General features: G+C 36.0%; 1 protein-coding gene across 4 annotated transcripts in view; it reads left to right on the top strand.

Annotated features, from left to right (window-relative positions):
* Window positions 1–235: 235 nt before the first annotated feature.
* The window catches only part of LOC134534887 (phospholipase D1), a 76,235-nt gene continuing 62,038 nt past the window's right edge, over window positions 236–14,432 (top strand). The window contains exons 1-2 of one of the 4 annotated variants that reach the window (XM_063373558.1): window positions 236–526; window positions 1,421–1,625. In XM_063373558.1, coding sequence (XP_063229628.1) covers window positions 1,457–1,625 — 169 coding nt within the window. In that variant the 5' untranslated portion in view covers window positions 236–526; window positions 1,421–1,456. Of the gene's footprint in view, window positions 992–1,420; window positions 1,626–12,855; window positions 12,945–14,432 lie in introns of those variants that run through there. The other 3 variants (XM_063373555.1, XM_063373556.1, XM_063373559.1) reach the window with 3 other exon arrangements.

Below are 14,432 nucleotides of genomic sequence, written 5' to 3'. Positions count from 1 at the left end.
GAGTGCTTGGTGGCCTAATGCTCAAAATTTAATGTCTGGTTGGTATGATATATGGATGTTCTATTATTTATTAAATTAGCTGATTGGAATGAAAAAGGAAAGTATTAATCAGTAAAGAGTATTACGTTCAAAGGTCTCTCATATGGTAAATATGCTAACGAAAGAGAAGCTAATATACTGGACCTTTGCCAAGCAACAAATGTTAAGTTTTTCTTTCCAATATGGCGATGATGTATCCCACTCAATGCGTTCTTTTGGACAAATATACTACATCACGCACTTCCAAATAAACCATAAAACTACTATGTTCTCACTGTTATGTTTTCACTTATTATTTGTATGATTAAAGCTTGTGGAGTACCAGAACAGTTTTTTATTTTATTTTAAAGATTTAAAAATAAAACTTTTCACTATACAGGTCAAGGCCTTCAGCTTTAGGGTTCATCAGAGTATGTCAAGGCGTAAAATTGGAACAAAGTGACTGCTATCCTCGGATATTGGGAAGGAGAATATACGAATACCAACGGTACATGTGCATTAGATTTTGCTATGCCTCTTCTAGTCCATGATGCAACGAGTACGTTGCAATGCTTTCTCGATTTAAATAACGTTAGTTTTATTAATCTTGTTAACTGACAGCTGACAGTGTTTGGAAGACGATGTACGCGATACAGCGCTCTATTAGATCAAACGGTGGGATCTTACAGGACGGGTTGGGCATCACATTTACAATAAACGTGCGTATTGCGTAGTGTGACGCAGTGATTCATGCAGACTAACGTACTGACACAACGCTCACAGCTGACGTGTAAAACGCAACTCAGTTTGTTCTTCCAACCAATTGGCTAACGAAACACTTGTTATCTGTAGGCGTGATGTAGATAAAGCCTCAAAGAGACTGTAAAATTGGACCGATTTACAACAGTTGTGTTGGAGCCTGCCTTCATGTGGCTGCTAGAATGGTGTGTTCAGGATATATTTTTATAATAGTGTGCGTATGTATATAATAATTCAGACTTATATCGCATTCTTATTTAACTAATTAGGGCCCTGACTAAGAATGTTATTATTTTTTATTTTGCCTATTTAGCTACTAATTTTTCCTCTAAACAAAACTTTGTGATGGGCAAAATGACAAATAGGCTTGCAGTGCATGGTTAACTTAAAGAAGCATTCTTTTTTTGAATGCTATTGTGAGGATTGGATTTAAGATTCATAATTCCCTTAGGAATACTTTATTTTATAATTGTATTTAGTATGATATGCCACTGTATGCCAGGAAAATTGTGAAATACTTTAGTAGAGAATTCATGAAGTACCTAGGATAGTTCCGTTCCGGGTGTTACAAAATGATGTTGGCATAGGTGTGAACAACATTGTTTTTTTTTTTGAAAATTAACCATGGCTGTATGTTATTCAGAGAATGTGGTGCAGTTCCTCGCAGCCAACATGAGCAATGGTTGAAGCTACAGGACACAGCAATCCAGCTTTGGATATGTCGGATGACAGGGAGCCACCCACCCCTGACTCTGACTATGATGACCTCTTTTCCTTCCCAGACGATGTTGATGCCATTGTGGATGGACCAGCATCGCTGGAGAGCCAAGGGGAACTTCATGATTCTGGTGAGTTTGTAAGATTTATGTGCAGCCTAAACTCTTACGCTGGTAAGGAAACCCTGTACATGGCTTTAATTCTAAATAATTTTTCTCCTTTTGCCAATTGTAAAATTTGTTAAAAACCTTTGAATAAAAGGTTGGATTGAGTGCTCAAATTTTTGACAAGTAGTTTTCCTTGAGAAAAAAAAATCGGGAAATAATACATTTAATATCACATGGCTGAAGAGAGCCGAAAATATTTATAGTTGCCAAAAAATGTCATTTTTTGTAAGTATCAGCCCCAATTATATTTTTTAGATCATAGCTACATATCACATTTCCTATGCTTACAAGTGAAATTTCAAAATTTCTAGCTGTTTGTAAATAATTTTTTTTAAGTTAAAAATCTGCTCTTTTCTGCAAATTGTAGGAAATTTTGTATTGCATTGGCTCATGTTTAATTTTGGTAAAGCCTGTAGATTTAAAAATCACCCTTTTGATAAAAAAAAAAACAGCTTTGAAATAAAATTTGTAAAAAGCTTTTGGAAAAGGCCTGAAATTGGTTCATGAGTATTTGTAGACATCCTGTGGGGAAATTAAATTATGTATTAAGGAAGAAGGAATTGGCAGAGAGCGTTTGGGTAAATATGTATTGTACGGATTAGCGCCAAAAAAAATCGTACAAATATGAAATAACTTTCATTATATGCTATCTTACATCCTCTTTTCAGAACCGCCTGCGGAGATAAAAAAATTCCAATTACTTTTGGAGATATCGAATTTTTTAATATTCATTTTTTGGAGATTTTTTTAAAAAAAAATTTTAAAAATCCGAAAATACCTTTATTCTGTGCTCTTTAACTTCCTCTTTTCATTAAACCCGGCGGAGATCAGAAATTCCAAATACTTTAGGAGATAAGGAATTTTTTAATTTTCATGTTGTGCACTGATGCGGCGTTAAGTGGGAAGCCTACGATTCACACATCCTTCTGGACATACCCGAATACTCACGTTGGCAAGCCTTCTTTTCTTAAAATTAGCAAGAAGTAATTAAAAATACTTGAAAACACTGTGGATGGTTGGTTATATTAGGTAAGTATAGGTACATTAAAAAAACTGTAAAATCATTTTATGGTTGCTTAGCAAATAACTTTTTAATATGTAGCTATCCAGCGCTAGGAAACCGTTTACATGATTTCACAGTATTTTTAATGTAGCTATCCTAACCAAATCAACCATCCACAATGTTTTGAAGTATTTATAATGTAGCTAACATAACCTAATTGACCATTAGTTTTCATGAGTTGCATATTTATTTACAATAAAAAAATAAAAAAAAACTGAAGATGCACGATTGGGCGTTTGCCTCTCGTCTGTTGAAAGAAGGCTTGCCAACGTGAGTATTCGGGTATGTCCAGAAAGATGAGTGAATCGTAGGCTTCCCGCGTTTCACCATTATTGCTTGTTTACAAGTATGATTTTTTTTTTTTTCGCGACGTAGTTGAACGACTACATCACGTAAAAAGAAAATTACGTGAGTTCCTACTGTTCATCCTTTTTCCCGGTTTGTTAGGTCAGGTCAGCTACATTATAAATACTTTAAAACTAAACAACCATTAAAATTAATTTTTATTATTTTTAATGTCCGTTCAGTTTCAAAGTATTTATACTGTAGCTGACCTGACCTAATCTACCTTTGTCCCGTTTTGTTAGGTCAGGTCAGTTACATTATAAATACTTAAAACTATACAAGTAAAATTAATTGATATTATTTTTAATTTCCGTTTATTTTGAAGTATTTATCATGTAACTAACCTTACCTAATGGAAAATTTCTGTTATTTAGGCATTCACGCACACACAGCAAAATATAAAATGGCGTCTGTTGAATGATTACATAGGGCTTGTATTGCAAAATAAGAACGGCGATATCTCCAAAAGTAATTGGAATTTTTAATCTCCGCAGGCGGTTTTGAAAAGAGGACGTAAAAGAGCATATAATGAAAGTTATTTCATATTTGTACGATTTTTTTTGGCGCTAATCCGTACAATACATATTTACGAGTGTTTGCAGATATATTTATTTATATTTACTTATATATTGTATATTTAAAATAAAAAAAGGGGTTTGTCTGTAAAGTCTGTTTATGGACAATAATTTTACGTGATAACGTCATAAGAAAACATTGATGAAAAATTGCATACTTTTTAATTTTCAAATATTATTGACAGTTTTTGCAAATTTAATTTAAATAATTTGTTTAAATATAATACCGAACAATTAGTTAAAAAGCCCGCCTTAACCTGTTTGATATTATGGAAGATTTTCTCGCATGGTGATTGGCCGGTTCTTGCACACTTGGCTCAGGTGGAATGTAACAATTTTTCGTGCGTGTAGCCAGCGTTCATTGATTTTAAAGACATAATGTCAAAAAATTTTTTTAAAATAATGTAGAAAAAATATTTTAATACATTTATATACATAATTGTTTGATTCAAATTTAATCTGTGGGTTCAGTAGGCTGACTTAATGCTAGGCATTTTGATTCATATGTGTATGTAGCATATAAGTGTAAAAAAATGCCTCGTAGTTTTTGGTGGACTAAAAATCATTAGGTTATCCTTGTTTAGGTCCAGTGAGGAATATACATATTTCTATTTGGAAACAACTAGGTGGTTTACCATAATTATAATTTTAACCTGCCAAAGTGGTAATGGTTTTTTTCATTAAGTATACTTATTTGAAAGGACACTTTTTATAGATAATATGCAAGTGGTGCATATGTTGCATAAAGTTTTCAAAGAGTAGGCCTATTAGAATTGCTGGTAACAGTAATTGGTTAGCAATCAGTTTGTTTCAAACACTTTCGAAACACTTTTTACATGTATCTGTCAACATTTCCATGAATTTATTTTCCTTTGCTGTGTTTAATTTTCAGGGTGAGCACAAGTTGTCCCTTGCTACACTGGGACAATTTAAGAGGGAAACATTCGCTCCCTCTTGCTTCATGGTTTTGCTGCCTATGTTTTATCTGTCTTAAAAAATTATACAAAAATTGATAGAAAATTATTATTTAGTTTAATCTCTTAAAAAAATATATCTGTAAGGTATATATCGCTCATTAAATACAATGACTTCATGACTCAAAAACTGTCATTTTTCAGGTGAAACTTTTTAAAGAGCTGCCGCTTACAAACAAATATTTACAAACACCATTTTTTTATTATTTGACAAAATAATCATGTAAATTAAATGAGTGAATCAAATTTAATTTAGCTATTTTATTATTTTAGCCTTAAAATAACCACCATGCACACTTATGTCATTGTTGTTACAAAAATTATGCTCAAAGTATGACACAAATTAAAATGTGACATTCTTGACAAAATTAGAATCATATTGGTGATAGTTATGTCACTGTTGTCCATCTCGCCTAGCATACTGAAATAGTATTATGTAGTACCACAAAACGTAGGTGTCATGTGGGTTATCATAACTAAACTGAAGATGATTTTCATGCTTGTTAACATATGACTGAGATTACAAAGACATACAAAGTATGTGTAAGTCATTGGGATAAAATTATTTGCCAGTAAATCGTGAAGGTCTTCTTTCTTCTTAAGGGGCTAGGCCTTGTTTGGAAAGAAAACCTGCCCTTAGGTGCAGGTATTCAATTATCTTCCTTTTCATAATTACAATTTGGCCAACTCCTTATAATCCTCACTGAAGGCCATTTATTGATGAAGTTAAAAACTAACCTGTTATTAGTGCCGTTAGTTCACTAGTCGCCGCCCATTCCAACAAGCGGACGGGTCTTGTCAAGAAAAAGGATAGAAAGTTGCCAAACCTTACTATATGACCGTGTGGTGGACATAGAGAAATGGCACACACCCACTGTTCATATGTCTATGACCTATGATTTTTATTATAAAAATGAATTTACCCATGGCGATCGTTTGAACGATATAGAAATTGATACACTGTAGCACCATCTAGTAGAGTTTAAAAAAAATGGTCGGAAGCAATTTGTTTCACATCATTAAAAATCTTAATGGAATAATTTATGCACATAAAAAGTTCACCTTGTTTATTAGCAGATAGAATAGCGGTAATAAACTCTTCAGTGGAATAGATAGGTCCTCCTCTCAGTTGGTGTTTAACCTGCCTTTCAATCAGGGAATGAGCTGTCTCCTTCATTCTGGTTGTGGCCTTTGATCAGATATTTTTGGGCAATGGATTTTATTTCAAGAGAACGAACAGCATAGAAATACAGGCCCATCATAATTTTTTTTTGTTGGCCAGCGCAGTTATCAGAGTAGAAGCTTCACTATCGGTCGTGTTAGTTCTCTGCTTTAAGTACATTAACACGCATGAGTTATTCACTCACTGATGACCATTTGACTCATCCTACACATACATAGCAATCACATGCATTTGTCTTGAGGTCAGAAATAGTAAAATTTAATACATTTAGTTTTGATTTATAATGAAATGTGGATATATCACTCTTTGGTAACTGTACAACAGTGTGAAGGTCCTAAATTGCCACTAGACTGTTGGAGTTATCTTTATCACGTCTCGTTTCTGCTCGGGACAATTTCTTTTCAACCAAATGTTCATCATATTTTGCTTTCAGATGTTCCTTTTCTTGAAAATCAGCATTTTCGTAGGCAACACATGTTGCAAGTAACTCTTCTTGGGCCCAAGGAAACAATTATTGTACTATTTGTTTGTTCATAGATGGCAATATATGTAATTCCAGTGAATATCAGAAAGTGATCTGCTTCCATCTATAAACTCTGTTGAAGTACTATCAAGGATGTTTTTAAAAAAATGTTTTACAAATTCGAACTGCACCATTAAGGCAAAAATAAAATCCATTATGTTGCTTTGGAGGTCTGCTGCCTCCAATTTTATATTAGCCAGGGCTAGCTGACCGGCACTTTACCACGGGAAGTCGTCATGGTCTACAAAGACTAAAAAAATAAGTGTTTCATTGGACATTAAATAAAGTACTATCTTGACGTATCTTCGCACCGAGCGTGCACAAGAAACAAAGTAAGGACAGGAAAGAAAGACCAGTGGCTCTCTTTCGCCACATATTAGAACTTCAGATTAATGTTCTACCAGTTTTAATATCATGCCATAACTACTACACAGGTATACGTACGTAACTCAAAATGGGCTGTTTGTGATTTATTATGATGTATTTAATGAGCGATATGTTTAGTTTAAAAAAAATTCCACAGTTAAATTAAATAAAGGTAGGCGGAATGAAACATAGAATTTGATACACCACCAAAAGATGCATGTTCTTATTTCATATATTTAAGAAACAAAATATATGTCAATAAATTACATGCAAAGTCCAACAAAAAATAATTAATAAATGAAATAAAATTTTGCAACTACTGGAAAAAATTCTTTTTAATGTAGTGCTTCCTATGTGATTGAATAATTATTTTTATGAAGCTAGAAACGTGACTTTTTCATCAAATATGTTTTACTAGCTGGACCTAGTTGGTTTAATATTTTTCAGACCATGACACTAGATTGTGGCTTTTATTGGGTCAGTGTCTAAAATATGTGAGTCTATAGAGGACATTTTGTTGCTTTAGCAAAGTGTTCGCCTTGTAATGTTTGGATTGGATTTTCCCCTCTACTACTTATCAGTTGACACACGCTATCAAGTTCTGTCACATTGCTGTTAAGTGTGTATAAATCGATGTGACAGGTGGTAATCTATTTCGGGTCTCTTTTCATTGCTTAGAACTTAGATGTAGGCCTATGTTGAATCTTCAGTATTCATGCTTGTTATTGAGTGTAGCATTTTTAAAAAATAGTTTATATTAATAAGTGAATTGACAGAGCTGCTGTTCAACCTGCAAATTGATTGGGAAAGGGATAGTGGTACCTATTTCCCCTTTCCCTTTCCCCCTTCCATCTTTCTTCCCTCTTCATTTTTCCCTCTTCCCCATACCTCCCCCCTTTACCTGTTTACCATTACCACTCTCCACACTTACCTAACTCCCCCTTTCTCTCTCCCTTCTCACTCTCCCCCTTTCTCACTCTCTCCCTTTCTCACTCTCCCCCTTGATCACTCTCCCCCTTGATCACTCTCCCCCTTGATCACTCTCCCCCTTGATCACTCTCCCCCTTGATCACTCTCCCCCTTGATCACTCTCCCCCTTTCTCACTCTCCCCCTTTCTCAGTCTCCCCCTTTCTCACTCTCCCCCTTCTCACTCTCCCCCTTCTCACTCTCCCCCTCTTTCTCCCACTTCTCACTCTCCCCCTTCTCTCCCCTTCTCTCTCCCCTTCTCTCTCCCCTTCTCTCTCCCCTTCTCTCTCCCCTTCTCTCTCCCCTTCTCTCTCCCCTTCTCTCTCCCCTTCTCTCTCCCCTTCTCTCTCCCCTTCTCTCTCCCCTTCTCTCTCCCCTTCTCTCTCCCCTTCTCTCTCCCCTTCTCTCTCCCCTTCTCTCTCCCCTTCTCTCTCCCCTTCTCTCTCCCCTTCTCTCTCCCCCTTCTCTCTCTCCCCCTTCTCTCTCTCCCCCTTCTCTCTCTCCCCCTTCTCTCTCTCCCCCTTCTCTCTCTCCCCCTTCTCTTTCTCCCCCTTCTCTTTCTCCCCCTTCTCTTTCTCCCCCTTCTCACTCTCCCCCTTCTCTTTCTCCCTCTTCTCTTTCTCCCCCTTCACCCTCTCCCCATTCTCTCTGCCACTTCTTTCTCTGCCCCTTCTCTCTCTCCGCTTACCCCTCTCGCCCTTCTCTCTCTCTGCTTACCCCTCTCGCCCTTCTCTCTCTCCGCTTACCCCTCTCGCCCTTCTCTCTCTCCGCTTACCCCTCTCGCCCTTCTCTCTCTCAGCTTAACCCTCTCCCCCTTCCTCTCCCCCCTTACCTCTCTCCCCCTTCCACTCACCCTTACCTCTCTCCCCCTTCCACTCACCCTTACCTCTCACCCCTTACCCCTCTCCCCTTACCCCTCTCCCCTTACCCCTCTCCCCACTTACCTCTTCTCTTTTCTCTCTCTCTCTCCACCTTAACTCTCACCTTCTCTCCCCCTTCTCTCTCTCCCCCTCTCTTTCTCCCTTCTCTCTCTCCCCCTCTCTTTCTCCCTTCTCTCTCTCCCCCTCTCTTTCTCCCTTCTCTCTCTCCCCCTCTCTTTCTCCCTTCTCTCTCTCTCCCCTTCTCTCTCTCCCCTTCTTTCTCTCCCCTTCTCTTTCTCCCCCTTATCACACTCCCACTTATCTCTCTTGCTTACCTCTCCCCCTACCTATTTTCCCCCTTATCTCTCCCTCCTTACCCCCTCCTCTTACCCTCTCCTCCCTTATCTCACCCTCCTTACCCCCTCCCCTTACCCTCTCCCCTTACCCCTCTTCTCTTACTTCTCTCCCATCTTCCATCTCCATTCTTCCCTTTCACCTCTCCCATCTTCCCTCTCCTCTCTTCTAATTTAATTCTCCCCTTACTTCATCTTGCTTAGCTGTGCCCTCTCCCCTTACTTCTTCTTGCTTCCCTGTCCCCTGTTCCCTCTCCCCTCTTACCACTTTTCTCTTTCCAATCCACACTGACACTAAATATATGCTTGATGTTATGGAAGGGATTTACCTGTTAGGTATATCTTTTAATTCAATAGTAATATTCCATGCAGTGGGTAAAAAAGCTGAACCAGACAAAAAAAAAGATCTGTTATGAAAAAAATGTGTGTACCAGTACATGCATTCTTTAAATCTCAATTTTGTAGCTTTGTGCCCTCTGATTGGATGGTTTCTTGATAAGAGTTTACTGTGTTTAGCTTGGTTTTATTTTACTAGCTGCTGTTATTGTGAGGGCTAGGTAACGCGGTGGTTGTTTGTCCGAAGATGAATTTCCTAGTTGTGCCCTGTGCAGAACGAGCTCTCATTATCCTGTTGTACACCAGTCGCTGCCGAGGGGTTTGGTGACGGGCATACAATGAGCATTACAAGACTTACCTGTGTGGTAAACTGTAACCATGAATATGTAATGTAAGGTTATTGCAGGGAGCCTAAGGGACAGGCATAAGGGTCAGGTCATCAGGGTAGAAACTTGTTTTTTAAAATTTATTTTGGTTTAACGTTTTGTCAAAAGCAGGTCATTGAGTTGGTAAAAACACAACAAAGACCAGATAAATATTGGTAATAGGGAACCAATTTTTAAAAAAAAAAAAAAAAACCTTTGTTATTTTTTGTTTGAAGCAGAGTTTTTTTTGTTTAAACCAGTTTTTTTTGTTTCATTAGTTATTTTGGTTATCAGGATGTACAAATGAAAGCCATACAACATCCTGGTTTCTGACACTCATGTTGAACCAGAAAAGTTATAACATAAAGAACTGAACTGGGACTTAACCACTGAAAGGGTATTTCCCTACAAGTATTCTCCATAAAATGGGTGTTTCCCCAGAATAGGGATTTATGGTACAATCTGGGATTTCCCACAGAATAGGAATTTTTTTAATAATAAATTTATTTGTTTCCTACTTTTTTTTTTTTTTTACACTTTTTCTACAATTTACTAATTAATTTAATTTTCCAGGAGTATTTAGCTGGGTATAATGTACATCTTATTCAGATAATTTAAATGATAATATCTTGAATAGTATATAATTTTGTGTTCCAGTAATTCACAAGAAACATTATTGAGCTAACTCTTGTTGCTATTAAAGTGTAATCAGACCTTTCATTAAAAACAAATTAAGATATTCAATTTAAAAATACATTATTTAAAAAAAGAACATTTGGTTATTTATTAAAGCCACTTGGTTTAAACCAGCCAACCCAGTTTGGCAAACAGGGTGTCTACATTCTGGAAAGTCAGGGAAGTTAAAATTTTTCAGGGAAAGTCAGAGAATATACTTTAAATCCTGGAAACGTTTCGTCAATTTATGCAAGTTTATGTTTGAGATAAAAAAAAGTTTAGAGACATCTAAGCTAGCTGTGTGGATGGTGGAGGCTAGATTCTTTATGTTGTTCATATAATTGCAATCATACGTAAATTGTTAAAAAAAATTGTCGGGTAACTTATAAGTTTTTGTCAGGGAAAAGAAAGTGAACTTAATAAAAGATTTGTGTGGGCACCTTAAAGGTATCTGTCGAAGACTGTAGTAAGGAACCTTCCCAGCATTTGCATGAAGTGAAACCTGGTAAACTTAAAAAACCTAAATCTTGATAGCCAGGCCAAGATTCAAACCCAGATCATCTTAATCTTCAGCCACACAGAGCATTATGCTGGCTAAGTTTGTGATGTTCGCTATGTGAGTAAAGTACAGCCAGTTGCATCTCGGGTATCACTGGGCACACCAAGCTGTGTACGTTATGTCTGTTATGTTGGTGATCCTGGAAGTTTCGTCGGGTGTTTGTTTCTGGGCTGGTTTTTCTAAACGTTGCTGACTTCGCGCATGACCAGATAATAAAACGAAAAATCTGTTTTCGCTTGGAATTGGACTGTACTTATGCGTTTGCTTTTCATGAAGTTTTGTTTCTCTCAGTATTTTGCTTTATACAGTCATGTCGGCGGAAAAGTTCATTTGAAGAAGTACGAAAATATCTATGTCTATGGAATAAATCAATTAAAGAATGTAGGAGGCAGGATATGCGGGGCAATACCTAGGATTTGATTTCAAGGAAATGCTATGAAACTTGAGTTGTATTTATTTTGAAATAATCCATCAATTTGTGGCTTCATCCTCACATGCAACTGCTTCATCAAATGATAAAATTCTTCAGATTCTTTTCTTTTAAGATTAACTTCATGAACCCATTTCTTTTTTTACGTTTTAAACTTGGAGAGCCAGCAGAAAATCATAATCGTCGGAATCATCACTAAAACCCCACGGCATGCGTCTCTCAGACATCGCGAACTGGACTGATAGGTCTGGCCACTTGGTACAGTGAACATGGCATACATTGCGATCATGGCCTAGCTTTCTGCGTGGCCTCGGCAGTAGGAATGCAAGTCGTGTATTACCCCTGCGCGACCCCGCTCCGTGGGGCAGGATGATGATGATAGTGCCAGAAGGGGGGAGGGGGTAATCTAGAAGACGCGGCGTCCGCTGTCCACTGAATACTGACACCAAGTGAGAAGCTAAAGCAAAGCAGTGTGATGGGATCACACACATAGAGAGAAATAGGTGAGGAAACCCACCGGGTGATTGCAACATTTTCTGTACTTCTCGTTAGCAGAAATTCAGGTAGGATGTGCTCTGAATCAAACCCAGATGGGAACTGTACAAAGATAGCATGAAGACTGCACGGACACTTGGACCCCCCATATCAGTATCAGGGTTGTAGTTGATTATGTCTTGATTATTTAATTACGCTCTCTATGTTTACCTTATCTGTGTTAAAGCTGTACATTCACACTTTTATGAAGCCTTGAAATAGCTTTGCTACTTGCGGTCAATGTACTATGCATTTTTCAGACACACATAACAACTGCTAATACATGGAGTTTATCAAACCTTGAATGTGTGGGTTAAGGTGTGCCTACACTTTAGTGAACATCATACTTTATGGCTAAGAAATAAATAAATTGTATTTTACTTTTATTAATTATTAAAAAAAAATTATACTTTAATATTACAATTATAGTACAAGATTATTACCACACAAAAAAAATAAAAAAAATAGTTTTGTTACAATAAACAATTTAATTTAGGTATATCTTAGGAATCAACAAAGTGTTACTGGAAGGATTAAAAAAAAAATTATTAGAGTTGTATTTGCAAGAGTATCATTTTCCCATCTGACACAATTCACAATAGATGGGTTGAATGTTGAAAATCATTCTGCCATCGCTGGTGACGCTTAACCTGCCAGTCTATTATAAAGTATCGTATGGAATAGGTGATAATCTGATTAAGTTAAAAAAAGTAACATTTTAATTACAGGTAACATAACAGATCTTGATTTAGGTAATAATTTACTAATAATGGTAATGAACAATTCCTTTACTTTTTTTGCCAACATAATTTTCCAATAACTATAAAGTAAATTTTACACATTGCATCCTTAATAATGTAAGTTTTTTGTTATTATTATTGGTGGTAAAATATTATTGATGCCTAAACTACCTTTTTTTAAATTTTTATTTTAAGTGCTGTATTTCACAGTTTGTTCCCATAATCCCCTAAGCTCAAATTCCTGCATTATTTAATTACTTTTACCTTTCTTGCAATATTTTGTGTGCTGTTTCACTTAGACTGCGTGTAGGTAATGTAATTGTTTGTGTTTTTGTTTGTATTATAGAGGAGCATTAAAGTGATAGTGGCATAAAATGTCTGAGAAAGGAACCAGAATGGAATCAGAGCAGTATGTTGAGAGTTATGAATATAAAGGTGAAAAACTATTTATATTGTTGTGGATTTTTTTACTAATAACTACCAACTGTGTGTGCATGTTTTGTGCATTTGCATGTTTCTTTAATGCTTCTAATATGTATTTGCATTAACAGGCCAGTTATTATATGGTTCATCACAAGCTGTCAAAAAAGTAAATTTTGTTAGTTTAATGGACAAACAGGCTGGTTTATTTTTCTTGGTTACCTGAGTGAGTGTGGGTATTTAAAGTGCTGTAATAACTGGTATTTAAAGTTCTGTATTGAATGTGCTACTTTAGCTTAGATTCTGACTTCTCTCGAGGGATGCACATGCATATGCTTCTTACTACATTGCAATTTCTATATAATTGTGTGTTCACAAAATCACAAAACATAACTTTGCACCATTGTGATATTTTTTTTTACTGTTGGCATGTAAGTTCACAAAATTTTTGATAAACCTATATAAACGTGTTTCATAAAAAAAAATTAGTGTATCTTGCGATGAGTAAGTGCTGGTGAATATAGTGTCCTAAATTTAAATTGTGGAAGAGATAATTGTTTTGTAATATAATTATAATAGTCCCTAGTTTTATTTATAGTTACTTGAAACTTTGGAATATATATTTTTGTAGGCATTATATTTTATTCCTAAAAAAAAAAGATAAGTTCAACATATGATGTGTAAATGGTATTTATATGAAATGTCCATTTATAAATATGCCAGGTGTTTTCATCTCTTCGAGTAGTAATGCACGTACAGGTGTCCAGCATAATGGAAAACCGGAAATCCTGGAATAGTCTGGGAATTTTGAATTTCTATAAAAACCAGAGAATAGTCAAGAAAAAATGTACTTGTTCATGGAATTTATTGAACTGGTATTGCAAAGGTTTAAGCCCTTATCACTAAACCATCAATAGTGCAATGCATGTGGTATTTGTGTTCACTCCTTGTTTATTGCAGTGCTGGTGCATTTTTTGTCACTTGAGGATGAATTCCTTCTGTGATGGTGCCTTAGAGTAGAATGTGAGAAATAATGCTTTGTGGGTAGTGTTTCTGGACTTTATGGTACTGTGTAAACAGTTTTTTTCATGGCGTCGAAGAATCCGAAAGTGAATGTGGCAATCTTAGAAATCATTGAAAAAATGTGATTGGTTGTTTTCTGCAAAAATATTACATGTTTCCACCGGCAAAAATTAATTATTTAAGTTTGGGAAGAGTATAGGGATTCTGTTTGTGCGTTTCGCTGGTAAATCCTGAACTTTGTGTGCTGCTTACTGTTCACATGTAACAAACGTGGAATTTATTACATTGCTGACCTGGATTTTATTTTACATTGTTCCATTAGTTTTTTTTCTAACATCCCAATATTTGAGGAGTTGTTTCTATAAATTTTCATTATGATATACAGTAAGTACATAATAGAATGTCCCAGTTGTAAATTTTGATAGTATCAACTGTAAGCCGTGGTTCAAGATCATAATTAAAGAGTAACTCAACAGTTTT

This window comes from Bacillus rossius, chromosome 8, assembly GCF_032445375.1.
Source record: "Bacillus rossius redtenbacheri isolate Brsri chromosome 8, Brsri_v3, whole genome shotgun sequence".
In the NCBI taxonomy this organism is placed as follows: domain Eukaryota; kingdom Metazoa; phylum Arthropoda; class Insecta; order Phasmatodea; family Bacillidae; genus Bacillus; species Bacillus rossius.
The sequence above is the reverse complement of the archived record's forward strand: the minus strand, read 5'-3'. Positions and strand labels throughout refer to the sequence as shown.